Below are 27,768 nucleotides of genomic sequence, written 5' to 3'. Positions count from 1 at the left end.
GCCTGAGGCACTCGCGCCAACTACATGTCCCGTCTCCTCCCAGAATCGAAGGCGGAGACGGAAAAAACGGAAGACGAACGCGAAGGCTGTCAGGAATTGTAGTTCCTTAACACGCAGAGAGCTCAGAGGCAACTACACTGCCCAGCTCTCCCGGGGAGGAGGGCCAAGGAGGTCGCGCAAGTCATGATGGGCAGGGTAGTTCTGACTCCTGGTCCCGGCCGTGCTATGGGATGAGGCCCCTGGGGACATAAAAACTACTAAAATGGCGCCAGGGGAAGCTGTGGGGAGGGAGTACGGGAGCTGCGGGAGGCCATACTGCGCTCGCGTCGGGGCGGTGGAGTACACGCGGAATCGCCGGAGCGAGTGCTGAGTCGGTGCCGCCGCCGGCTTCCCCCTTACCCCGGACGCTGGGAGACGTTTCGGGGCCGCAGAGGCTTGTGGGGCAGCCACAAAATGGAGGCGAACGGGAGCGGCAGCGGGAGCAGCAGCGACTCGGCTCCCGACTGCTGGGATCAGGCAGACATCGAGCCGGGCAGCGGCGCTGGCTCGGGGTCCGCCCCGCCGGCCGCGGAGGCCGAGGCCCAGCAGGAGCTGCTCGGGGCGGCCTTCAGCCGGCAGCTGAACGTCAACGCCAAGCCCTTCGTGCCCAATGTCCACGCCGCCGAGTTCGTGCCGTCCTTTCTGAGGGGGGGCCCGGCGCCCGGCCTGCCGCCACCCTCACCCCCGCCAGGCCTGCCGCCGCCCCCCGGTAACTGCCGCGCCGGGACAGGGCTAGCCGGCGGGTGGGCGCAGAGGGCGGAGGGATGGGGGCCATGTTGGAAGAGCTCGGGGCCGTGCTGCGGAGGGGCCCAGGAAGAGAGCTGTTGGGCCCCCGCGGGGGAGGAGGGGACGGGCTGGGCCACGCGGGGCTGGAGCGCAGCGCGGAGAGCCTCCGGCGGGCGGGCGAGGGAGCCGGGTGGGCTGGCCCGGGAGGTGGCTGGCAGCCCAGGGACCGAGTGGGTCAGGCTGATGGGGTGCGGGCGGCGCGCTTGGGCGGCAGCACTGGCTTAGGGTGGTCGAAGAGGCGACCTGCCCGCGGGGTGGGAGAGTGACCCGGCCTTGGGCCCTGGGACCTCACGGCAGGAGCGTCTCGTCAGCGTGAGGTGAAGGTAGGCGCAGATGGAGGTGCCACTGAGGGGAAGCCTTGCGCAGGAGACGGGGGGGAAGGGGCGCAAGGCAGCAGAGTCTGGCCGGGGGCGAGGGGGCGGGGAGCGTGGGGCGTTGTAGGGGAGCTGGTTGCGGCGTCTGATGCAGCCCGGAGAGTTCGTGGGGACTATGGGAAGGGGTCTGCAGGCCGCTGTTGTACGTCTGGTGGGGGCTCTGCGGGGTGTGCTGTGGGAGCCAGGCCGCGGTGCAGGTTTTGTGTTCAAGCAGCAGCAGTGTATGGTGTGGGCTGGCTCTGTGTGGGTCTTGTGTACGTTTTCCTGGTAGCTTTACTCGCAAAGGGTCGCCCATGACGAGAGGAAACCACGTAGCTCGAGAAGTTGTCGAAGATTTTGGTGGTAATAAATGTAGTGCTGCTGGGGAGAGCAGCAGTGCTTCAGTCACCAATGGTTTGGATGTATCTTAGCTGTCTTTTCGAAGATTATCAAGCAGTGTGTTTGGTTGTTCTAATACAACGCTGGTAAGTGATTAGTAGGGAAGGGAGGTTTGTCTAGCTGGCTCGGTCAAAGGAATCGCTTGAAATTTACCCTGCTTTTAATTTCAGAGGATCTTTGTGTAAGCAACCAGTGTTTACACTAGATTTACTTTGCATATGGGAAATAAAAGGAGAGTTACTTCAACGTATAGCTCCTAACTGAGGGTCCTTCCACATATCAGACATGCTGGCTAACTTTGTGGCAGTATTTTAATGTCAGTCTTACAGCAAAGGAGTTGGAGGCCTGCTTGAGTATGGGAGTTTTAACACCTTACTCTATAATTTTGTATATCCCTATTACTACAGTGTGAAACAGACTAGTATTTCAGATATTGATTCTTGTAATTAAATTTCGTTAGAGTGACTACTTGTAATTGTTTGTCACAATTTCCTGTTGATTGTGGCTTATTATGTATTGCATTCTGATTTAATATATTAATTAGTCCTCTTCTCCCTAGGATTTAAAGTTACTGGATGTTAACAACTAAAACCTGTAACTTTCATGTGTGGATTTTTACAATTTCCATATCATTATATGAACTTGGGGGCTTGTGTGTGTGTGTGTGTGTTGGAGCAAATGTCAGATACTGTTCTCTGCAGCTGTTCAGCACTCTTGATTTTTTTTTTTTTTTCATAAGAAAAATGTTGCTCATGTGTTATGCAGGCAGGCAACCCCTAAGTGCATATGAAATATAATTCCAAGAATCCATGAGCAAACTTGCATTCCATTTAGGATAAATGTGTATGCTAAGGTTTACAGGTGTAAAGATAGAGTAGGTAGCTTGAGGCTGTGCTGAACAGCAATGCACCTTTGAATATTAAGTTTAGTGTGGGGTTTTTTTGGCCATGACAGTATGAGCTTTAAGCATTTGTTGTTGGGCTTTTTTTTTAATCTATATAATCAATGCTATAGCTGAAAACTTTCCTAGGATTTTGTATGTTAACTTTGGGTTTTCTCCCTGGCTGCTTTTGTAAGGTTTCTTTTAAGACTTCCTATATTTATTTTTTTTAATATATATTTTATTATTTTTTTGGTAGGATTTCAATTGGATTTCTTCACCTGCTCATTGTATTTGTTTATTCATGCTCTCCTTTTGCTATTTCTCAGGCCTATGATGAGCTTTGCCATTTCAGAGATGCCTTTATTGGTCATCTGGAATGATCAGGATACCTTTTCTTTCCATCTTAGCTGCTGAGTACATTGCCTACGTAGTGCTATAATCTGCCTGGCATGACTTTACCACCATCCTTGTATGTCATCTTTAAGGTTTAGAAGTTTGAGTTCCTGTAATTGACTTGGATGTCTCTTAAGATTAAGCAGACAAAAATCTGCAGTTTACAATAAAGCAAACAAACCCCCTAGTTTCTTTCTGAACTGAAATACCATACTCATTACGTGCTTTCCCAGGTTTGATGTACTGGGTTACAGAAAGTAATTAACAGTCTTGTCCTTGCAGATGTTCAAGTAAGGTGACAACTACTCTCCTGGCTAGAAGAACTAGGTGGAGCTTGCTCAGGAAATAAGTCAGAACATGTGATTAGGCAATGGTGCTGAATAGGTTACTTTTCAGCAACCCAGTTTGCTTTTGCTCCCATAGGGAATTAAGTGTTCGTGCTGTTGTTTTTTTTTCTAATGTCATGAAAAATTAATTCTTACTGTCTCTATTGAGGGCAGTACAAGTACTGGTTTGTATTGGGGAGTATCTACATTAATTGTGATTCTTAGGAAGAATCTGAAAAGCTTTGTGTCAGTTTGAGGACATAAGCTGCCTGAAGTCCTTAGTAATGCTTTTCTTCACAATTCCATATTAATCAAAGGATGTTGTAGGTTGGGAACTGATATCCACTGTACAGCTGTAGTGTGTAATAATGTTCCATTTTCTGCACAATAACTATGAGGTTAGTAATTTGTATAAAAATCCTATCACTTGTGTTTAGAGGACTGAAATAATGCTCACAGAAGCCATTTAGGGAACAAGATGTTAACTTTCTAAAATTAGGAAGTTCCTGAAGCTCCTGAGACCTGCATTCCAAGCAGTTTACTCCTAAAACTTCTGATTTGTGTGTGTGCTTTCTTTGAATTGTAAATTGCATATTAGGGAGAATACCTGACTGATGCTTGCCACTAAAATATTTTTTACTTGCAGACAGTTTCAGAATTAGCTTGGAATTAAGTTATCCTTTGATTCTTTGCAAAAACAAAGCATATGTTACTTACATTTTTGAACCTAAGGAACAGATTAAAACCAGTATGTTCCAAATGTAGCTGCAAGGACTTGCCTTTATCAGATTGTGTCTGTCAAGCTAATTTGCATAAACTCTTTTCTTGTTGGATTTTGTTGAAAATGTGAAGTAGAGACGACTTGAGTCTGTCTACACCAGATGTTGCTGTACCACAGTTCCTTCCAGTGAGCATGGAAACTTATGTAGATAGCAGTTGCTGAGCTAGTGAAATTAACTAAATTAAGGCAAGGTGTGATAGTCAGTAAAATACATTTGCAGTAAATTTGTGTTAGGGCTTCTAAACATTCTTAACCACAACTGCACCTTGCAGCTTCACTGTTCTGTAGCATCTGTGACTTACAGTGTGGTTTATTAATTTTGGAAGCTTATATAAAATGTAATTGCACTTGGAGGGCTTTTTGTTTGTTTCCCTGTCAAGCCATGGTATGGAGATCATAGTATCATAGTATCATTCAGGGTTGGAAGGGACCACAAGGATCGTCTAGTTCCAACCCCCCTGCCATGGGCAGGGACACCCCACACTAGATCAGGCTGGACAGAGCCTCATCCAGCCTGGGCTTAAACACCTCCAGGGACGGGGCCCCGACCACCTCCCCGGACAACCCATTCCAGGGTTTCACCACTGTCATGGTGAAGAACCTCCTCCTCACCTCCAGCCTGAATCTCCCCACCTCCAGCTTCATTCCATTCCCCCTAGTCCTATCACTACCTGAGATACTAGGGAATACTTAAAACCCTTCCTGGCATGGGTGGATTAAAAAGATTTTTGCTACCTAAGTTTTGTTTTGGATCTCAGGTATGAGAAGTTAAATTTCTGCAAATGCAGCATTAGCTTGCACTCTTATGGTTTGTTTTTTTGCATAGCTCTCAAATATTCAAAGGATTCTTGGTAAAATTGCTCAGTTTTCTGCATGGTCTTTATTCTATTTTATGTTCGTTTGGCTTCATGTTAGAAATAATTTTTAAGTATTTGTTGTTGACTGCTTGGAGCAGGAGACAGAACTAGAGAATTTCCTGGGGTCCCTTTCAACATAAATTGTTCAATGCTTTGAAGTATGCAGTGAGTGTGCTTGGGGGTGGGGGGCGGGAAGTGTCATGAGTACAAAGTAACAAGAAGTGTGTTGTGACACATAGCAGCTAGTGTAAGGAAAGCCTTTATGCTTTTGGTGGTATTAGCGCTGCTGCTTCACTCAGTAGCTGTTTTGACCATTCCACATACATTTCTGAGCAAATTTGTGAACTACAGCATAGACAACTTGCACCTTACAGTCTTGAGCCAAGTGACATCTGGCTTAATCAGTGCCCTTTGGATTGCTTCACTCCCTAAATATATTCACTCACCTGCGGTAGTCACTTCAATTAGTTACATTCAAGCAGCTGGACATCCTCAGCTGTCAGATGCTGTAAAGAAATGGTTATAGCATCTAGCTTTGTGGTTTTGTCTTCATTTTTCTTGACCTTGTAGCTAGTTGGGACATTCACATGTCTCGCATATACACACCCTGCCACCCCAATCAGAAACAAAAGGTGTTTCAGTGTCTTCTTCAGTTCCAGAAATTGGATTATGTGTATCATTATGTTCCCCAAAAGCAGCCGTCTGATTTTACACCATTCTCTAGAGGCTGTATTTTAAGACTCCTGAACGATTCAGATCTTGAGACTTGGTTTTGCATATGAACTTGCTGAGTGTGGTTTGTCTAAAACTAGTAGTCCACAATTCAGGAAGCTATTATAAAGGATTGTGTCATCATATCATTTACTTGTGTCAACATTTGAATAGCCATATGCTGGTGATTCTCTCACTAGCAGGGTGGTGGTAATGCTAATACTTCTCAACTGGCAAAGTTAAGGCAATACTTGTTAGTGTTAATACTTCACAACGGTGAACTTGCCATGGTTACATGACAGCAAATCAGTGTCATTTTGTGAATGGCAGTATATGGTCTAAATCCTTATCAAAAAAACTCTTGATTTGAGTCATCACTTGGCTATCTAGAGCAGCGCTCTTCTGTATCAGCTTCTCTAGACAGCTGAGCTGTGCAACCTCTTTAAAAGCAGTCAGTGCAGGAAAAGGCTGTATGTCTTGGCACTGACTCGCCAGATGATCAGATATTGTATATCTGTGTGATGCAGTCAAGGTGCCAATGTATTACACAGATGTCCTTTGTCTGCATCTGAGCCGTCCCCAGGAAGGTAGCCAGGATTGTGTTGCTCCTGTTAGAATAATTCATCACGCTTGTGGCCTTTGCATGACTCTGGTAAAAGACAGACTGCTGGGAGCTGGCTGTGGACTAGAACTGTCCTGGAGTCTACATGCAGTCTGCTGACCATGTGTTTAGCACCCTGGTTTGAACTACTGATTTAATGTATTTGAAGGCATGACATTAGCTTAAAGATCAATTAACTCTATCGAAATGAACACAGAAATTATTTGGGATAATTCTTGGTTCCTACTGGCAGCCTGATTTTGCAATTCCACTGCCAGAATTTCAGAGTTCTCTCCTGTTTTGTGAGGAGAGACACACAACCAAGAGAAGCAGCTGCTCATCTGTTACGAAGGAGTAAAGCAGTAAAAAGCTTAATCAGTGTGTTTTGAAAGGTCTGTGTGAAAATGACACTGACTGAATTCCAGTAGAGGAGTTAGTTTAGGGCAGGTAAAGCAATGTTATTTCTTCTTTATAACAGACTGAGAATTTGTGTAAAGTTTGTTCTTTCACATGTAGATGTTACCATCCTGAGCTTAACTTACAGAAATATCCATGGGCTGCCTAGGTTTGTTTTTGTGGGTTTGTTTTAATTTCCATTCCTTGGGGGTTATAAGAGATCTTTCTTAGAGTGTGGAATGCTTACCTGTTCTAACACAGAGCTTGTGTTCACATCTCTCTCTCAAGAATCAAGCTATAAACTGGGTACAAATACTTGGCCTTAGGGAAAAGGGATTTTCATTATATTCCTTGAAAATCCCTCTAAGCTTTCTTAGACTTAGTTGTGAAGAAGCATATTTGGTTTAGATAAGATAAATTTCAGGTGTGTTCCCACTCAGGAAGGAAAAAGGTTGCTCTTTTACTATGTTAGCAAGTAGTAAAGTCTTACACATCCAGCACAAGTGTGAATTATTTTGGTAAATTTTACAGGATCACAGGATGTTAGGGGTTGGAAGGGACCTCAGGAGACTGAGTCCAACCCCCCTGGCAGAGCAGGACCATCGAATCTATTGCAGGTCACACAGGAATGCATCCAGATGGATCTTGAAAGTCTCCAGAGAGGACTTTCGAAGTCATCTTAAAACTGCTCTTACACTGATGCATTTCAAAAGTGGGCATACATCTGTGTGTCTGCAGGTGAAGCTTGGGCATAGACTATGAAGTGGGGCAGAGACAAGAAGATAATTTTGGGTCTGAGCTAACTTTGAAAACAACTGCTTTACACTGACCTCCTGAAAACCTTTTATTTATGTGTATTTTAAAGTACTGAATATGAAATGTTTTCTCTTTAGCACTTCCTTGAGCTGAAAGTAATTTTCTGTGGGTTTTGGTTAATTAAGAATCTTATTTTTTTAAATAATTTTGTAATTCTCATGTTCTGTTTGACTCAGACCCTTTTTTTTGGCCATAATTCCCTTTATCCCCTCCACCCCTTTTTTTTTTTTAAGGGTGAGGGCAAGCATCTGTTATGTCATTCATGAAAACTGTTGAAACTGATTGATTGTTGTGTAAATATGTGCTGAACTTAGGTGTTCAGATCACACATACAGAAAGGTGTCATGCATTTCTTCGCTCTTCAGCCTTCCAGGAATTGCTGTGGAGGAACTTGGTGTCTGTATTGGAGACGCAGCAAGGGACTCCCTGCTTTGTAGATAAGACACTTCTTCCAAACTGAATGTACCTCTTTCTCTTTTTTTTCTTCTTTTTTTTTTTCCTTTACTTTGCTGTGTTGTGCAAACAGTTCTGCTAACCTCAGTCTACCTCATTTGTGAGGTACCAGTACTGCTTTTCACTCCAGCAGCAGAGCAGGCTGGGAGCTGTGAGTGCTGCCATGCGCAGCAGCAAATTATGGCCTCTGCACAGTTCTGTGGGGGCACTCACGATGTGGCTCAGGTAACTGCTGCTGAGGAGTGACCACTGAACCGCTGAAATGGTGTCTGCTTGTGTGGAGACACCCCTCAGCTTACTGTGCTCCTCTGATAAATACTGCCATTTGCATAAAGATGGGAGTTTGCCCTACTGCTTAGCACTTGTGTTTGACTTTAGTACTGTATTTTAACTGCAGCTCTTCTAACCCTGAATCCCAGTTTAGCAGCTGTACCTATTCTATAAATGAAAATCTTGTTTCATTCCACCATGAATGTCATTATAAAGCCATTGTCTCTTGTTTCTGTAATAAGCATTCTAAACTGTTTAATGCTGTGAGGTTCGTGGCTCATACTCTTCTAAAATAATATTTTCAGAGGTTCAGGCATAACTTTTTAATTCATTCTACCTGTGCAGCTTTGGTTGTATTGTACAGCAAAAAGGCAAGTACAAAATGTAATGTGACATGCAACAAACTCATCAGCTATAGTAGAAAGACAGGTGAATGAGATAGAGTGGATGTTTGTGGCATTGCTTTCAGACATTAGCTATGGTTTAGGCACCCATTACCATGTTTTGAAAGTTGTGCAGTTTCGGAGTTTTTACTGGGAGTGTAAATATAATCTCAAGCTGTGCCAGGGGAGGTTTAGGCTGGATGTTAGGAAGAAGTTTTTCATAGAAAAAGTGATTGGCTATTGGAATGTGCTGCCCAGGGAGGTGGTGGAGTCACCATCACTGGAGGTGTTCAGGAAGAGACTGGATGGGGTGCTTGGTGCCATGGTTTAGTTGATTAGATGGTGTTGGATGATAGGTTGGACTCGATGATCTCAAAGGTCTTTTCCAACCTGGTTAATTCTATTCTATTTTATTCTACTCCTCCAGTGAATTTTGTATTTAAAAAAAATTCACCTCGTTTCAGCCAGCTGTCTGAATGCCATAATGTCCTTGTCTGGTGATCTGCCAGTAGATACATGCAGCTTGTGTATCCATTTTTGCCTATGGCATTGACAAGAGATATGTCCTCGGGCCTTGATGTTGAAAAGGGCTAAAGATAAGCTCCTCACCTTGTGCAGTGCAGTGAATAAGGTTGCAACAACTGTTCTTGACTTCTGGTGTGATGAGAGATGGAGTGTGGAGGATGGTATGCAAAATCTTAAAGATTTGACATAATTTAAGACATATTCTGGCTTTAAAACCAAACTTCATCAGAACTACTGATTTTGAATCCTTTTCGTGTGAGAAGATTCTCATCTGAATGATTTTTACAGGTGAGGATCTAGAATTTTCAAGCTGAACAGATTTGTGTTTAACTTGCAGTATGTGATGTTTTTACACTAATAGTAAGCTATGTTAGCAGTAAATGTTATGAGTTTCCTGACTTCCAGAAAACACAAAATGAGAAACTGCTTATCTACTCCTGTGTTTTGGAGAGATCAGGTTAAGTTGCAAGGACTATTAGAACCTTTCTCGGTTTCCCTCATGTGTTTTGTTACAATGACTGCCTTCATCTCATGGACAAAATTAAGGTTACTTCAGTTCACTGGATTTGCCCAAACATTTTTCCACAGGGACAGTGTGGAGTTTGGACTTCTTCTCATGTCCTAATCCAGTATTGAGCCCAAGGTAGTAAGCCTACGTCAACAAGATTCAGAATTGTCATCTCATTTTTTATGTGATCCAAAGATTACCTAGATGTTTCAGAACTGAAACTTAGAAGGTGAAGTGCTTTTCCTTGAACTGTTGAGAGTGGCTTCCTGCCCTCTCTGCCATAGCACTAGTAGTGCTCTTCTACCTAGCTGATAAGTTGCTTCAGACTGCTGATCCATCCAAAAGCTGTTGGATTCAGTTTTCAGTCAGGCCATCTCTCTTCATGGAGCTTCAGTAGTTACACATGCCCTAAGACTGAAAGGAAAGAAGAGATGACAGCAAAATGCAGCAACCCAGTGGTCCAAGCAGCAGGAGGAGTGCATCCTTTTTCAATTGGTTATCTTAAATGTATACTTCAGGCAATCTGTTCACTTCCACACAGAGCAAAATCTCACCCTTCAACGTGAAACTTTTGGATATTCATTTGCAGTGTACCAGTGCCTGAACTATCTTGACATAACCTGGAATTATATATTAGAAGTGAACAATTACTAAGGGAGTGTTTACTTTTATCACTTAAAACCTGTTCTTTTGGAAACTAAGATTCTTTGGGTTTTACTTTGTTTCTTTACAATGAACTTTTTTTGAGGTCAGTTCATACTCCTTTTCTGCTTTGAAGAAACACTGTATGTTTCTTACAATTCAGTGTCCACTTTCAAATTCAATGGCTGCCACTTGTGTACCAAAGTAACCAGAACTTAGTAAGTGGCTCTGCTCATAACTGGGTTACCTGTTGTCCCTTGATTGTGTGTCATTAGTACTCTTGAGGATCCATACACAAGCTTTCACATTGATTCTCTTGTGTCCTAGATTCATTAAAAATTCAACAGGTGGACCTTTTTAGGTTAAGAGTTTCCTACCTCCTCTCTGTTATTTGTGAAGAAACTTCTCTTTCTTGTCTGTATGCCTGCTGTATTACAGACCAGAAAGTAAAGCTAAGTTTATTATGAATGGTTTTGGTTGACTTAACTGCTCTTCAACCACTTGCAGAGGTTCTGTTTCGAGGCAAGTGCATTTAATAATACTTCATTTTGGACAGGAGTGAAATCAAAAGCTGGTGTTCTTGTAATGAATATATTTATGCATCCCAACCCTGTATGTGTGAAATAGCCAACAGTCTTCTGATAGGGCACAAAATGGAAGCTTTAGGTTCTATGCCACTACTTACTGTGCTCATAAACGGGATGATTTGAGTCTTTTCCAGCTCTCAAATGGGAGTAATATAATACATCCTTCCTTAGAAGGAATCTGAAGGTATTCTATCCTTATGCATTTACTTACTGTATTAAATCATTCTCTTAAGTCTTATTCCCTTGGGTTTGGGACCCTGGAGTGCAGATCATGTAGAATGTAACACAGGAGTGTAGGAAACCTGGCTCAGAACAGTTTCCTCCTCTCTGTTTCTGTGCCCCTCCACTGTTTGCTGCTGGTCATTGGGTGTTGTGCTGTGACCCACATTCACCCTGCCTGCAAGCTTTGTCCTCTGGCCCTCTTCCAGCTTTTGCAGCACTGCTCCACTTTATAGAAGTCTGCAGCAAATACGCAAACAGCACGAAAGCAAAGAGGCTTAGAATCAGGTCCTTCTCTGTATGGTTTTGTTCTTTTGAGGGGATTTGTTTCATCTTCAGGTCCCATCATGCATACAGAGCAAGTAATGCTGTAAGATCTGTGCTTTTGCAAAAGGATTGAAGGAGAGCTGGAGTACAGCTAAACATAGGGTATGATTTTGGTATGTGGCTGAAAAAAAACCAAGGTGGTGGACTTGTTTCAAACTTGAATTTATACTAAGAAAAACCTAGATAAGTTAAGGTTTTAGGGGTAAATTATAGCAGGCCTCTTAGTCGTGTGGAATAATGTTCTGAAGCATCATGTCTTTTAACTGTTAATCAGATTGTATCACTCTTGGTAGGTTTCATAATTAGTTCTAGCTCAACATACAGGTTAGTGGCATGGTTTAGTGCATGAGAAGCTTGAGTGATCGATCCAAAATGCATACTTGTGGCTTTGATATGCACATGACCACTAAGATTGCGCTCCTACTAATGCAACTGTATCGTGGTGTTTAACTGGCAAACTTAACCAGGCATGTGAATGAATGAATTCTCTTGATACTAAGTAGTACAGAATAGCTTAAGAATTTGTTCCTAAGAGCTGGTTTTAATTTTCTACCCAGTGTTTATGTGAAATTGAGATACAATAGCATTGTAGGTATGCCTGTAAGCTGTACAGTTGTGGCACCACACACACATTTTCTTTGGGTACAGTGGAACAGATTTGACCTTTTGAAATAGCAGTTAGATGCTAACACTTAAAATAGCCACCATAGCCCAGGCAGGTAAAATACAGTGTGTATAAAAATTACTTTAAGTGTTAAGCTTTAAAGGATCTTGACATGTGTGGGGAAAAAAACTGCATTGTTTTTACAACAGGTGTGTTCACAACTTTTAGATAGTGTTCTTTACAAGTATTTGTCCTTGGAGGCTATGGTTTAGTACAGTTCTTGGAGGGGGAGGTGTTTTTGTTGCTTGGCTGAGTTGTTTTACATATACTTATTGCAATAGAATTGGGAATTGTGGTTTGGTGTTTTTTTTAATGACTGATTGTGGAAATTGGTTACTGTCATGTGTTTTAAGAGTTAATGTTTCCTCCCACAGGTGCACCAATAGAGACCCTTCCAGAGGAGCAGACAGCCTCTTGTGAAGGTAATTGTTTTTGTGTTCTGACTGTGTGCAACACAGCTTCATAGAACATGATTTCAAAATGATTGCTAAGAATCTCCTTATTAAAAATCTCTGTGAATATTTTCCAACCTCCATTCTTTTTATCCTCATACTTCTATTGTAAGGCAGTGTTTTTGTCTGTGGTTATTTACAACTTTATAGCCAGTCAAGCAGCACACATAAAGACCAAGTGGTTTATTGAAGGTCATGATGCTTGCATGAAGCAGAATCTTAAAAATTGAATCTGTATATTAAGCAGCATGGGCAAGTGCCAAAATATCTGAACTATCTTTTTACTAATTGAGTAATTCAGATTTTCTTTGCTCATCATATTGTCATGGTAAATACATCCTTAAGAGTTCCTTTTTTCCTTCCTTTTTTCCCCACCCCCAGGTTCAAATGCTGCTGTTAACATGGAAATTTCAGAATCTGTTGGTAAGATGAGAATTGTTCCATTTCCCTGTGATAGTACTATACAATACCACTGTAATGCTTCTGCTGGACCATTGCAAAACAAAACTGAAGAATCCCGTATTGAGCCTTTGCAGTTTTGGTTCTTACTAGTTTCCATTGTGTCTTTACTTGGATTAGGAAATAATTGACAGTTGGATTACTTGGACACTGGAAAAGCATCAGTGCCTTAGTTGAAAATAATTTCCTATTACAAAATAGTCCAATTCTTGTGCATGAAATTGTGGTTACTGATCACTTCCATGTATTTTGTTAATATGAGCAATCAGAACATGGAAGTTGTCTCCCCTTTATTTGTAGGGCAGTGGAGAGAACTGAAAGCACTATCCCTCTGCTTTTCTTTCTAATCAAATGATAGTGTGTGTCTGTGTATTCAGGCTTGCATCATGGTCTGAGTGGATCTTCACATTTGTTTATTCCCTTGTAAAAGTTGTTGCCCTGTTAAAACAGAAGTCTCTTTATCCTTGTGAATCATAGTTTTCTGATGTCAGCACACAAGTCAATTTGAAATCTTCCAGTAATTGTCCTTTCAAAACCAAGCAGTAATTGGCCACTGCTATGTAGGAAGACATTAATACAGAGTGATTGCATCTTTGGGACAGGAGCTTTTCTCCACAGTCACTGTTTTTAATTTCATTATCTATTTGAATATATGTAATTGCTTAATTTTTAGTGGAAAATGGAGAGACAGAGATGTCCCCAGAAGAGTCATGGGACCACAAAGAAGAAACAAGTGAAGCAGAGCTAGGAGGTGGTCCCACGGGGGATGCAGGCCCTTCTGAAGAAAGCACTCAGGAAATGATGGAAGAGGAGGAGGAAATACCAAAACCGAAGTCTGTTGTAGCACCACCAGGTGCTCCTAAAAAAGAGCACGTAAATGTAGTATTCATTGGGCACGTAGGTAAGTTGTACATGAACGTGGAGCAGCTGGGTCTTTGTGTTGTGTATTGCCTAGAACTCAGAGGGTTACAAATCAATCCCACTCTTTGTAGGGATGTATTGTATTCACCATGTCTGCAGGTTAGAAGTATTCATTCTAATCAAGCTGCTGTGAACAACAGATAAGCATAGTTGTTGGCTAAAAGAAGCCATTATAGCAAAATGTCCCCATTTGAATAGTTTCAACAAGCTTCAGAAGACTCTTAAGTGGTGTCAAAAGTACAGAAGAATTGTCAGTTTTACAGTAAATTTAATTTGTAGTCTCTTACTACCTGCTCTTGAGTCTTGTGGTTAGAGTTACATCCCAATATTGAAGGGCAGCCCAGAGATGTTAGGGACAAAGGAGAAAGCAAGCAGAGAGAGGGCTTTCACAAGAGCTTCCCACACTCTTAACCCACACTTGTTCTGGATCACTGCTGCTTGAGGTGGGAGTTTTTTGTGGATGATGCCCAGGTTACATGTATGAAAACAGATTTCAAAACTCAGTGTAATCAGTTTGACAGTGAATTATTATGGAAACAAGGGAAGCTGAAAGGTGCTTCAAAAACAATTAAAATCTGTGTATTTGAAAATAGATTAACTTTTTTGTAATTGCTTTCTTTTTGTAAGATTCTCTTTTAAGTCATGAATGACAATTGGTTGATTTATTTTTTGTTTGGTTTGTGTGTTGTGTTTTTTTTTTTTAGATGCTGGAAAATCAACTATTGGAGGACAAATAATGTAAGGAAATCCTTAAACAATTTTTATACTTGCTGGTTTTCTTGTGAATTAAAAATATGAAGTAAAATTAGCAATATTTATGGATTTAATCAGCAGAGATGAATATTTTCAAAGTAGAATGTTGCTCTCTTTGTCAATTTAGTTACTTAACCATCTTTGGAAATCCATAAATCTAGCAGATTTGATCTTACTGCTATAGGAGTTTCACTTAATGGAAACAACTCTGCATTATTAAATTAAAACACTTGAATCCCTTTCTTAGAACATGACTGTCTGTCATTTTAAAATGCTGTGTGAAGCTGCTTATACCCTTTGTTAAACTTCATGGGTTTGGTGAAGATTAAAGAAAAACCAAACATTGAATATCCTTATTTTCTGGTGCTGTCATTGTCAGGCCCAATTTGATTTCAAAATTTGCAATTACAATAATTAATCTTCTATTTTATATATCTATTTTCTATATCTAGAGGCTGCAGTATTTTAATGAGCATTTATTTGAATAAATGCAGCTGAGTCTTACAGTTTGTGAAAACCAAGGAAGGGAAAGCAAGCAGCACCTGAAAAAAAAAATAAATGAATGCTATCCTGCTGATGCAAAGTATTCTGTGATTTTAAAATAATATTCTCAGCAAAAGTGGGAGGTCTTTGTCTTGGCATTTTGATCTTGTTTTGTTTTGATCCAACTGGAATGCTGGAATTGTCATGCTACATTTAACCTTGTACTTCCCACTAGAGCAAATTAGCATTTCATTATCTGATGCGTCTGAGTATTCTCCTTGTACAAGGAGATGGCTATTCCTAACCCTCCTACCAATGTGTTGTGTTCCTAAAGGCTTCTGTGGTCTCTCATTTTCCCAGAATATCCCTTTGTTATAAGGGGGGAAAAAAAATTAGAGTCCTTGTACCAACTTAGTCATTAACCCTTTTTTTTACTGTTACAATTCATTTTCTAGGTAGATTACTGTTATTAGAAGATAAAGCAGAAATGTCTGAGGGAAAGTTCTAATATAATAGAACTGTATACTACTTGATGCTTTGTATAACTAAAAGATCTCTCTTAAAGTATCAGTTTACTTGTCATATCTTAAAAAAAAAAATCACAAATACTTTCCTTTCCATTTCATAAAGCGAGGAGGTGGTGGTGGTGAAAATTTCACCCATCATAATTTTTACTGGATTTTGAAGTAGTCTCAGAAATGGAGTTAACAGGATGTAATTCCTTTTCTAAACTTCCTTCTGCAGAGCATTTTATAATTAGTTAAAAAAAAAACAACAACAAAACAATCCTCATACTTCTGCTGAAGTGGTACTGATATACTTTTACATATCAGATAATGGTGTGGCTTTTGGTGGAGAAAAAAATTCCACTGCTGCTCACATCAGGCTATTGTAGTGTTTTAAAATAGTTTGTAGGGATTGTGTAAGTATTTATATATGTGGAGCTGTGGTTTTGCTTATGTAAAACTGCCTTTTGTTTTTTCTCCCCCTCTTCCCTGTCCCCCACCTTCTTAGGTATTTGACAGGAATGGTGGACAAAAGAACACTTGAAAAGTATGAAAGAGAAGCTAAAGAAAAAAACAGAGAAACATGGTATGAACTTACGAAAGATAATAGTGTGCTTTTTCTCTCTGTGCAGTGATGAAAGTGGGAAACTGGTTTTTAGCTCATCTCATCCGTTGAGAGCCTTGAAATTTGAGCAGATTTACTCTGCAATTCAAAATTCTGTACTGTAGTGCAGAGTAGACACTTCAGAAATGTTCCTTTCCCTAAAAAAAGACTCTGCGAAAAGAACTTTCCGTCCAGCTACCGCACAAATTCCTTCTTGAATCTTGTTAGCTGAGTAAAACCTGATGCTTGAATTGGCTGAAAGCTTCCAGAAACACAGGCCAGAGGAGCGTGCATACTGGTACAAACCAAATGCTATCTACCATGCTATTTAGACCAGAATCAGTGACAAAGAACTACTGCTTGTATCTGTAATTCCCAATGTTTAGTGCTTTCTCTGACTCGGGAACCTCTTGAGCTGGAAAAGACATCTTTGTGTTTTAATAGTCCTTGATGCCCCCTCCCTGATCTCTAGCAGCTGAGCTAGCAGTGTCTCTTCAGATATTATCAGTTGATACAAAAGACAAGCTAAATGAGCTCCTGGTAATGGTGGGAAAATACTGCCATGTTAAGCCAGTTAGTGTAGTTACCACTGCTTTTCTTGGCGAGTGTATTTTTTTTTCTCTCCCCTTTCTATTCACCAATTTTCACAGCCTGGAGGAGCTAGATAATGTTTTAAAAGATGCAGTTTATGTTTCTAAATTAGATATAGGTTTGTCAGTGGCCAATAGGATAAAATGTGATTAGGATGGGATGACAATAGATTTGATCAAATTATCAAAGACGGGGGTGAATAAAGGTGATGTCTATTTCATAGCCAACCTCTGTTTATTATGTGCAAATAGCCAAGAACTAATAACAGTTCTCATAATACAAATGTGCAAATCAGAACTAATTTTTAGTTAGTTGTGTTGAGAAAGGGGAATTGTTTTATACTTGATCCAGAGGTGCTTTTCAAACTGAGACAATGCTCAAAGTACTTGAGGTTGCATCATAAGGGGATTGGACGTGGCACTTGGTGCCGTGGTTTAGTAGTCATTAGGTCTTGGACTTGATGATCTTTGAGGTCTCTTCCAACCTTATTGATTCTATGATGTGTGGAGAATATATTTACTGGAAGTTGGGTTTTGGTGAGGGAGAGTCATCTCTGGGCACTGCAGCTCCCAGGACATTCAATAAAACATCGCTATTAGTCTTGGAAATGCTTGAGTTCAGTAATGCTGGGATGGTTAGAACAGCTGAGCAAAAAAAAAAGGTTATTTTATAATAAATTAATCATAATACATAAATTTAGTAAAAATTAATACAGAATTAGAATATTTGGTTTGTTGGGTTTTTTTAGGTACCTTTCATGGGCCTTAGACACAAACCAAGAAGAACGAGACAAAGGTAAAACAGTAGAAGTGGGTCGTGCCTATTTTGAAACTGAGAAGAAACACTTCACTATTCTAGATGCTCCTGGACATAAGAGCTTTGTTCCAAATATGATTGGTGGGGCTTCTCAGGCTGATCTTGCTGTGCTGGTAAGACCAGATTCTTTTAATTTGGATATACTGTGGATTAAGCTTTTGGGGTTTTGTTGGTTTGTTTAAGCCTTTTGATTAGTTACAGTCAGTGAGCAAAATGTTCAGCTGTTAAGTCTACCAAGTTGAGTGGGTTTTGGAGTAACTTAGCAGCTTCATAAAATTGTCTACAAGTCTCATGCTATTTTTTTTTGTCAGTGCAGAAACTAGTGGGTAATATTCAGGAGGTGCCAGAGCATTTTGAAACCTTGTAGTAGTTTTGTCTACCCAAAGTTATTTTGGCCTAAAACAGTATTATCTGTTGATTGCTCTGTTGAGAGCATTGTAGAACTTACTAATATGTGTATTCTTAATTAGGTTATTTCTGCAAGAAAAGGAGAGTTTGAAACTGGATTTGAGAAAGGTGGACAAACAAGAGAACATGCCATGTTAGCAAAAACAGCAGGTGTAAAGCATTTAATAGTTCTTATTAATAAAATGGATGATCCAACTGTAAACTGGAGTAATGAAAGGTGAGTGTGATATTTAACATTTTCACCCTCTTTAAAAGATACTGATTTTTAAAAGTGATTTTTATGTTTTGAAGTAATTCTGAAGATGATGTTTTGGTTTTTTCCCCCATCCTGTTTTTGCTGGAAGAAGGGTAGACTGGTAGACAGGGGTTTTCAAAACTACATAAAAACCAGAAGCACAATGCCTCTCAACTAAGCCTGAAGTTCTACACTACTTTAAAACATTCACTTTCAACTGGTAGGAGCTGTGCAGCTATGCTGAACAGATCCATGCATTCTAACATAGTTTAGTTGCTGACTGGGAAACTTTATATTGAACTTACAAGGAAGCGACTGTTTTCAGTAGTTCAGCTTGCCAGATTCTTGATTGCATGGCCACATATCTGCAGAACTCCTAGCTTGGATTTGGTGAGAACAGTTGTTATCCTGTTCACTTTGTGTCCAACCTGTATTATTTGGAGTTTTTATTTAATAATAAGCTGAGTTGGATAAGGAAATAACATATTAGAGTGGTTTGTGATCACAGTTGTGAGAAGAGGGGAGGTAATCTTGCAGTGATAGAGGCTGGATAAAAATAACTAGAAAGTCTGTGTAATATTTAAGTAACTAATGAAAAAGTTAAGTTATTCTCTTCTGCCATAATGCTCAAATGATGCTAAAGGATTTTAATTTATGGCTTCTGTCACAGCTTTCTTCTCACTTCTTCAAGCAGCGTGCTAAAAAGTATAACTTAGTCCTTCCCTAGAGATAGTTGTGTTATAATGGGATGGAGTTTTCTCCCACAGTATAATAAGAGTTGTCAGAGAATTTGCTGTGCTGTCAAGGATCATGGAAGTTTTTGTGGAAAGACCCAAAATTCTGACATTGTGGAATTCAGCTGAAACTGACTGAGAGGAAGAAGTGCAATAGAAGTAGATTGCATTAAGTCTTAGGAAATTGTATAGAAGATTGGAAGAGACCAAGACACGACTGCACTGAAAGCCTGCATCATGGTCTCAGTATCTGTCTGCTTGGTCTGGCCTGCTATCTTGGCCTTGATCTATGTCTTAAAAGCAGATATAGATACATGCTGCTGCTTACTCAGACCATTAAGTGAGGTTTATGGAGGAAATGCAATGCTTTGTGGAGCAGAGGGAATGGGTGGAATAGACAATACCAAGTTGTGCTGGAAGCCTGGGGTGAGGATGTGAATAAGCCACAGCTTTATGAGGCTTGCTTGCTGCTCACGGAGCAACTTCGTTGATGAAAATTAAATGTCTGTGGGTTTTCTCGTGCTGGAATCATTGAAACTTTATCTGCTTGTCATTTTTACAGATATGAGGAATGTAAAGAGAAACTGGTGCCATTTTTGAAGAAAGTTGGCTTCAATCCCAAAAAGGATATCCATTTCATGCCATGCTCAGGACTGACTGGTGCAAACCTCAAAGAACAGTCAGAATTCTGTCCTTGGTATATGTATGTATCTTAAATTGAACAGCCTGAATATTTGCTGTATTTCAATGAAAGTGAATTTTAGAGTGAAGTTAGGAAGAAGCAGAGTCATGGTATGTGGTAGCTGTGCTTTCTAAAGTGCTTGAAGTGCAGTCAGGGCAATAGGAACACAGCCATGCAATAAGCCAAATAAAAGCATTTGCTAACTGCAGAAGATTAAAGTTAGCAGACTCTGTAATAGTATTAGCAGTGTTCTTAGGCTTTGTGAGTTTGAGTGCTGTAGTAGCCCTTGATTTTCCCAGGAATGCTGCAGTTGACATGCTGCAAGAATGAGTAATTGTTTAATGTGACCAGTTTGCTTGAAGCTGTATTATAATTAGTGACAAGCCATGTCTCTCACTGGATGTCATGTTCATGGCAGTTATAACATACCAATGCAAATCAAGTTTGGACTTTGCTTATGGTTTAGTATTTCCAAAGCATGTTATGAATCTGGCAAGAGTCTTGCAGGAATAATTAGCATCTGCAACATGTCTGTAATGTAACTTAAGATACCTGTGCTTCCTGGATATTAACATGTCAGTCAGGGTAAAGCAGACACTAATGATGGGATGTTGTGATACGTTTAACTCTTAGAGGTCACTGTTCTTAGTGGTAACAGAGTGAAAATCATGCCTTTTGTTGGACTGCTTTTAGCCATTCTGAGTAATTCTCAAATAGAAGGGTGCTCTCAAGTTTGAAACAAATGCCTTCTGTTCTTTTAGTGGATTACCATTTATTCCATACCTGGATAACTTGCCAAACTTCAACCGCTCAGTTGATGGACCAATCAGGCTGCCAATAGTGGATAAATACAAGGTACAAATGAAAATAATAGCTTTGAAAGTATAGATGGACTGTTTTCTAAAAGCAGCAAATGGACAATCTGCTGTACTTTTAGAGGCTGTTTTTCATTTCTTTGATATGTCTGCATTGCCAGCTGTTGAACCGAGGTGGGAAGTAAATCATTTTTGTACTATGTGAGGCTCTTAATCTGTAATCTCTCATCAGAACAGTTTCCAAAACACTATGTATAGCAGTGCTGAATAACTAAAGGCAAAGCAATCATACTTAGAGTTGTATCATAAATAGAGAGAAATGTTTCCAACTTGTATATAATAATTTGTTTTTGTGAAGGATATGGGCACTGTGGTCCTCGGGAAGCTGGAGTCGGGCTCTATTTGCAAAGGACAGCAGCTTGTGATGATGCCAAACAAGGTATGGTAAGGTTTAGATACTTAATGTTATTACTCTGTTTTTTAGAGCTTGATTCGTAAAGATTCTCATCACTTTGAGTCAGGGAAGTTTCTGTTTCTCAATTGAACACAACTAAGCTCTCATGTTGTACCTGAGTGATGTTCCCAGGTGTGTTTATGGTTTAATTCCTCAGCATTCAGAACTCCAGTAGTGTCTCCTTAGTAAACTTAATTGCAGGGCTACAAATCATTGAAGCATATTTGAACTGTTTTGCTTTGGATTTCTGTGGTTGGCCCACAAAACTTTTTTTCCTGCTGTGGGTTAAAATTACTCAAAACTTCTGTATTTTTTCCCCCCTTTTTTATTGTGGGTTTGTTGGTTGGTTTTTTTCCCCTTCCTTAAATAGAGGAAAATGAATATTTGAAGGACACAAACAGTACACAGTGTGTTTCAGTTAAAGACCTAAAGTTTGCTTTTGTTAAGAATAGGCTGGTTTTGCAGGTAGGTTCCATGTTGGAAGATGACTATTTGGAATTGTCATGCTCTCCTGAGGAATGTGATAATGCAAAAATCAAGGATGTAAAAACACAGTTGGGGAAAAGCAGTGGATGAGAATAGTGTGCTTGGCTAATGGTAGTGTTTGTTTCCACTGCTTTCTTACAAAAAGGGCCTGGAAATTTTGTCCTTACACCTATTCAAGTCATCTTGCTTCAAGATGCCACACTTCTTACAGTTCTGTAGGCTGAGGTAGTTTGCTAGAAAGTATTTCAATACTGTACATTTGATTAAAACTACAGCTTACTGAAAGCTGTTGTTTCCTAATCAAAACACATTAATTAGATTGACTTCTGTGTCACCTTTTATAAGAGCTGCTGAAATTGAGACTAAAACAGTTTCAGATCTGCTTTTCATAAGGTAATTTAACAGCCAGTGGCTTGTTACAGAACAGCTTGAGCTGCATCTGACACCCAGACATGATTAGGAGAAATTAATAAAGTGTAAGTGGTTTTAACTAAAACTACAGCATTTATGATCAGTATATAGATGCTGCTTTTGATGACATACTTAATTATTTTTACTTTGGCAGTTAATGAGGATTGTACTAAAACTTCAGGAAGCAAAATGGAGTTGTTTCTGAAACAATTTAACTTCTCAGTCCTTCCAATATTTCTTCTCTGTTGGTATCTAGAACTGTGTGAAGATGCAAAAATCCAAAGAGAGGTTAAAACATATAGGACATCAGAAAATGCATGTTAGCTGTTTGCTTGGAGAAAGTTCATTAAGATACATTTGGTATTTGTATCCTCCTCTCCTGGAAGTCTTGAAGGACTTCAGGATTCTAGGATTTCCTGGATTGTGTTAATATTCAGAATGTTACATTTTGAATGCAACATATCCACATGGCAATGTGGCTTTTGCTTTCTTCTTAGATAATATGCATCTGCTGTATCTCACCTCTGCAATTTTTAAACTCATTTCACTTGGAGAAATAATATTGAGTGGATATTTTTAGTTTGCTTTCCACTGCATATATACTACAGAATTATATTAAAACAGCTTATTAAATATGCTATTTTAGATATCAATAACTCCTCATTCAAGTATTTGAAAGGCTCTTAAGCTTGCAGAACCAAATATAACGAGTTTAAACTGTACTGGAGTTACTTATTCAAATCCTGTTATATTACAGTTGTTTTGTACCAGACTTCAAATATTCACAATAGAAAACTGCTTTTTTGCTTTCTTCAAGCACAATGTGGAAGTTCTTGGAATCCTTTCTGATGACGTAGAAACTGATTCAGTAGCCCCAGGTGAAAATCTAAAGATCAGACTGAAGGGAATTGAAGAGGAAGAGATCCTTCCAGGATTTATTCTCTGTGATCCCAACAACCTCTGTCATTCCGGACGCACGTTTGATGCCCAGGTAGAATAACTAGCATGTGATTGCTGTGCAGGGGGAGAAAATGTAGCACAATGTTTCCCTTGTGTTTCATGAAATCCAAACTTCAGTAGTTCAGTTGATAGTAGGCTGAACATGAGCTAGCAGTGTGCCCAGGTGGCCAAGGCAGCCAATGGCATCCTGGCCTGCATCAGGAACAGTGTGGCCAGCAGGAGCAGGGAGGTCATTCTGCCCCTGTACTCAGCACTGGTTAGGCCACACCTTGAGTCCTGTGTCCAGTTCTGGGCCCCTCAGTTTAGGGCAGATGTTGAGTTGCTGGAAGGTGTCCAGAGAAGGGCAACAAAGCTGGGGAGGGGTTTCTGAACATTTCAGTTCAGATTTCATATTTACTATCCTATCTTTAAAGTGACAATAGCATGTATGTCCAGTACTCTGGCATCACTGAGATTTTAAAACAGCGTTTGTTTTTAATGGAACTTCTCAGTGTAGGTTTAGGTGCCTGTAATCATGAAAGCAAAAGCTTGTAAGGCCAATTTTTACATTCTTTCATATCATAAACAACTTAGGGGTTTGGGTTTTTTCTTTCACAAAAATGTATTGTGTGTGCATTGTTCGATATGTTTTAATACAGTTCTGCACTTGGTTATTCTCCGCTCTTCTATAATGGAAATGAGGAAAAAAAAACCACTTCTTTTCAATTGTTTTGCAGATAGTGATAATTGAGCACAAATCCATTATCTGCCCAGGTTATAATGCTGTGCTGCACATCCACACCTGTATTGAAGAAGTTGAGATAACAGTAAGTATCCTTTTAAGTTGTGAGACAAATATAGGCAATCTTCTTGTTGGGGTGAGGAGTTCTGTCATGACATACGTCTGCAGAGCAACTCATACATCAGTGCCCCAGTCTTGACTGGAATCTTTGTTCAGTACTGTAACACAGCCAAAAATTACTTCAGCTGTTAGCATAAACCTTCTGAAAAGTGTGGTAAGCCATGACTGACTCTTGTGCAGTGAATCTTAAAAGGGGTTGGTTTGTTTAGTTCTAAGATCACATCAGTTTTGTTCACCAAGGCAAATTAACCCTTATTTTAGCAATCACAGCTGCCTATTTTTTTGTTCTTTTTCTTTTTTCCTAATAACAGGCCTTAATCTGCTTGGTAGACAAAAAAACAGGAGAAAAAAGTAAGACACGGCCCCGTTTTGTGAAACAAGATCAAGTATGCATTGCCCGTTTAAGGACAGCAGGAACTATCTGCCTTGAGACATTCAAAGATTTCCCTCAGATGGGTCGCTTTACCTTAAGAGATGAGGGTAAGACTGCTTGACAGCTGCTAACTGCTAAAAAGAAAATGCACTTATTTGGAGTAGGAGACCATACACAGTCTGGGTAACAATGGAAGAGTAAACCTAAGCAAATAGTTACTGTGCAGAGTTCTTGCTAGTAGCAAAAAGTGTGGTTTACCACAGGGGAAACAAAAGGGCTGAATTTGAAAAGCTACCAGCACTGTTTTCTTAGTGCATCCTGCAATGTCCAGCTGCAATATGAATACCATACTTTACTGTCTCTGGAGTTAGAAAGCAGGGGTTATGTGCTGGGCTTTAACTCATGCTTACCCTGGTAAAATTTGTAGATTTGTGGAACATCTTTTAAAAACTCTTTCAAAAGCACTAAACAGATCTGGTAAAAAGATTCTGCCTTGCGTTCTCCTTAGGTGAATGCAGAGCAGGCTTCCCACAATTCACAACGTATTCTTGATGTGAGAATAGCAATTTTACTCTTTTTAAGATTTTATTATGCATTTAAAATACACTGGTGCTTTCATTCTGCAGTGCAGCTATTCTTCTCTGTACACTTTCTGATACTCTCAAGAGCCTGTGTTTTGGGAGAGAAGTTTTCACCTGCTTAGAGGCTTTCCCCGTTCTCTACGCAATCAGCGTTAACTCTTCTATTTGTCTCCTTGGTTTAGGTAAGACCATTGCAATTGGAAAAGTTCTGAAACTGGTTCCAGAGAAGGACTAAGCATTTTTCTCAATGACCCCCCCCGCACAATACTGTGAGGAAAATCGACTCTGCAAAAGCCTACTTCACACCGCCTTCTTATTTTTCTGCCCATTGATAAACTTCCCCCCTTCCCCCCCCCCCCGCCATATTTTGCAAAGACAAAATTTCCCAGCGAAGGTCCACATTATGTCAGCTTTCTCATATTGAGAGCTCTGCTATGCCACTGTTGAATTTTCCCAAAAAAAAATAAAATATTAAAAAAAAAAAATTAATCTTTTTTTTTCCACCACCCCCCCTTCCTCCCCCCACTCCCAAATTCTGCTTCCTCGGAAAGATTCGGCAATAGCTTTGTAAGCGATGTGGACGTAATTGCCTAGAATTATGACAAATCTAAAGGAATTTTTTTAATGTTTCATTTCCTTTCCCCCCCCCCCCCCCCCCTAAGCCCTCAGCATATATATTAAGACCTCATATTTTTGGGTTTTTTTCCAGGCAGATCATTCAGAGTGTGCGAGTGTGTGTGCACATGTTACAAAGATGACTACCATGTTAATAAACTATTCGATTTGAAATCCTTTTTCGGTATTGGGATTGCTTTTGATGAACGAGGTTTTTTTATCCAGATGTAACGCAGTTGCATTCGCTTTTTAACTCGCCGGTAACCGGGAGCTTGGGTTACCCGGGACTTTTCTAAACTCCTCGGCCTCCCTGCACACACAGTTTTAAAGAGGCAATTGGGCTCTCAACCAAGTTTGTAAGAATAAAAAGCATCAGGTTTTGCCCCTTCCCCTTTTTTTAACGCATTCTTAAAAAGGAGAAAATAAAAACCACCACCCACCGCCGCCACCACCCCACCCAACACAACCATTCATGCAAATGTGGCACCTCCATTAGCTTTACGTTTGTTAATATCTTCAGCAGATTCAGGTTGATGTAACCGCCGGTACTAGACAGTAAGTCAGTCTGGAAGGCTAGGACTGCGTATTGTGTCTTTGTGGCAAATTCAGCGTTGTTAAATTCTTAACCGCCGGGGAAAACCCGCTAACAAGCAGTAAATCAGCGAGACTTGCAAAATATTAAGAGAACTTGTGGCAATAGTGCCTGTTAGTATTTATATGAGCTGCGTTTTGTGGGAGAACCGGGCCAATTAAGAAGTGCCAGTTACATAAGTTGCTCGGTTCACCCTGGCTGTAATTTAGAGGGCCAGATAATCCTTGCTGTTTTAAAGATCAGTCTGAACTGAGAAAGGAGAAAGACTATTTAAATCCCTAAGAGTTTGCACATACTGAATGAAAGAGGGGAGGGTCAGAATCAAGCACAGTGTCAATTTTTGCATATCAAAAACAATGTAGGCTTATGAGGACCAGTGAAGTTTTTTCTTGAGAAATTAAAGCAAAACTGGTTCAAAGTAAAGCTTACTCAGTACAACTTGGAGCTGCATAATAAAACCCTATTTAGCTGCACTTTGAAAGTGGACAGTCTACAACTGCTATCCTGATTCTAATAAGTAGGGTGAAGGCTACTGGATTTTTTTTCTCCCCCCTGCCCCGTTTCCAGGAGTATTTGTAGTCACAAGGTGTCTTCAGAGCTTCTTCAGAATGTCTTAAACTACTAAATGTTTCCAGTTGTACAGTTGTGGAGAGCCCACTTCTTCCCCCAAAAGTTTACAGATACAGGCTAGTGACTGTATCTGAAGTCAGAAATAACTCAAAACAAACAGATTTACCTCTTTGGGGTTTTGTTTTGTTTGTTTCTTTGTAACTGTGGAACTCCCATTCATTTCACTTACAGCTACATTGTATGGACAGAAGAAGTTATTGTCCTTCAGTTTCATATGACTACACTTGTAGCTACCTTAATGCATGGAATTTAAATAAATTTTATTATGTCTGCAAATCTCTGGGCTTTTAATTTTTTTGGTAGAGCATAAGTTTAAAAGACTTTTGGGGTTTGGGTTTTTGGGGTTTTTTTTCTACCAAGAGAAATCTGTAGGTCCTTGGATCTTAAACTAATGAACAAATTAAAAGCCAAGGAAACTTACTGTCTTCTTCAGCTTCTGGACTGACATAAGACTTCCACATCTTGATGATTTCTTCAGCTAAGCTTGGACTTGAAATTTGCAAAGATCATGATTAGAGAAGGCTTACAGTTAGATTCCTAAAGTGTTAGAGCTTTAAAAGCCTTTTTAAAAAGCATTGAAATTTACTTAAGACTACATGATGCTCCAGTAGGCATTTTCCACTTTTGAGCAAAGCTGAATGAGGTTTCTAAAACCTCATTCATTTTTGAGGCAGGACAGAGTATTATTGAACTGAAAACTTACCTGGTGGGTCAAGATACCAGTACATAGAAAGTCTGAGCATTTCCATTACTCACCAAGTGCATTTGATTACCATTTCCATCAATCCAGTAAACATCACCTTTTCTGTGAAGGCAAGCTAAATTACTTCAAGTTCATTAACAATTTGTTACAAGATTAAAGATACTGTAGGAGGTTTTTTTATTGAGTATAAAATATTTGCTTTCTGTAGCAAACACGCTGATATGAAAATGTAAGGCGTAAGTCTACACAGGCTGCATTTTGGGTAGAAAAGCTGAAAATGCATTGTATTGGAATAGTCCTCAAAGTGCATCTCAACTTCATTTCATCTCCATCCTACATGTTATAGGCCCATTTTTTTACTACTGTTGAGTGCAGCTAAAGCTAGGTGAAAGAAGAAAAGCTAATGTGGCGTTGTTTGAGATTAATTCTATTTGCTGATTCACTGATGTAATAAACTTCTTTAAATGACTGTTCTGAATACTGCCTTTTGTGAAAATGTGGTGTGCTGCTGTGAAGATAGAATTTAAAAATCAAAAAGGAGCTGTGCAGTTGCAACAGTTAAAGAAAATGAAAGGCAAACAGAAGTTGGATTGAAGCAACAGGAAGCCTAGGAAACGCTGTTGGTGTATCTGTGCTAACATAGGATACTGGCAGAGCATTCACGAGTCCTAGTGTGGATGTAGCTCATACCAGCAAGACTGTGAGCATCCTTCTGCTGAAAGGAGAGATTTGTTTGGATTTTTC

General features: G+C 40.1%; 1 protein-coding gene across 2 annotated transcripts; it reads left to right on the top strand.

Annotated features, from left to right (window-relative positions):
- Window positions 1-314: 314 nt before the first annotated feature.
- On the top strand, window positions 315-26,597 carry GSPT1 (G1 to S phase transition 1). 2 transcript variants are annotated; one of them, XM_068147078.1, is made up of 15 exons: window positions 315-748; window positions 12,294-12,341; window positions 12,753-12,794; window positions 13,504-13,731; window positions 14,456-14,489; window positions 16,002-16,079; window positions 17,437-17,617; window positions 17,975-18,129; window positions 19,444-19,584; window positions 20,325-20,418; window positions 20,737-20,817; window positions 22,547-22,720; window positions 23,406-23,495; window positions 23,842-24,010; window positions 24,667-26,597. In XM_068147078.1, exons 1-15 carry the CDS (start codon window positions 454-456, stop codon window positions 24,717-24,719), a joined length of 1,863 nt encoding a protein of 620 aa, XP_068003179.1. In that variant the 5' UTR covers window positions 315-453; the 3' UTR covers window positions 24,720-26,597. The 2 variants fall into 2 exon arrangements, with proteins under 2 accessions (XP_068003179.1, XP_068003180.1); XM_068147079.1 differs by lacking the exon at window positions 315-748 and adding an exon at window positions 1,054-1,148.
- The last annotated feature ends 1,171 nt before the right edge of the window (window positions 26,598-27,768 follow it).

This window comes from Melanerpes formicivorus, unplaced genomic scaffold, assembly GCF_026170545.1.
Source record: "Melanerpes formicivorus ecotype bairdi unplaced genomic scaffold, bMelFor1.0.p_v2 SCAF_14, whole genome shotgun sequence".
Taxonomy (NCBI): Eukaryota; Metazoa; Chordata; class Aves; order Piciformes; family Picidae; genus Melanerpes; species Melanerpes formicivorus.
Note: the sequence above shows the minus strand (reverse complement) of the source record. Positions and strands in the feature narration are given on the sequence as shown.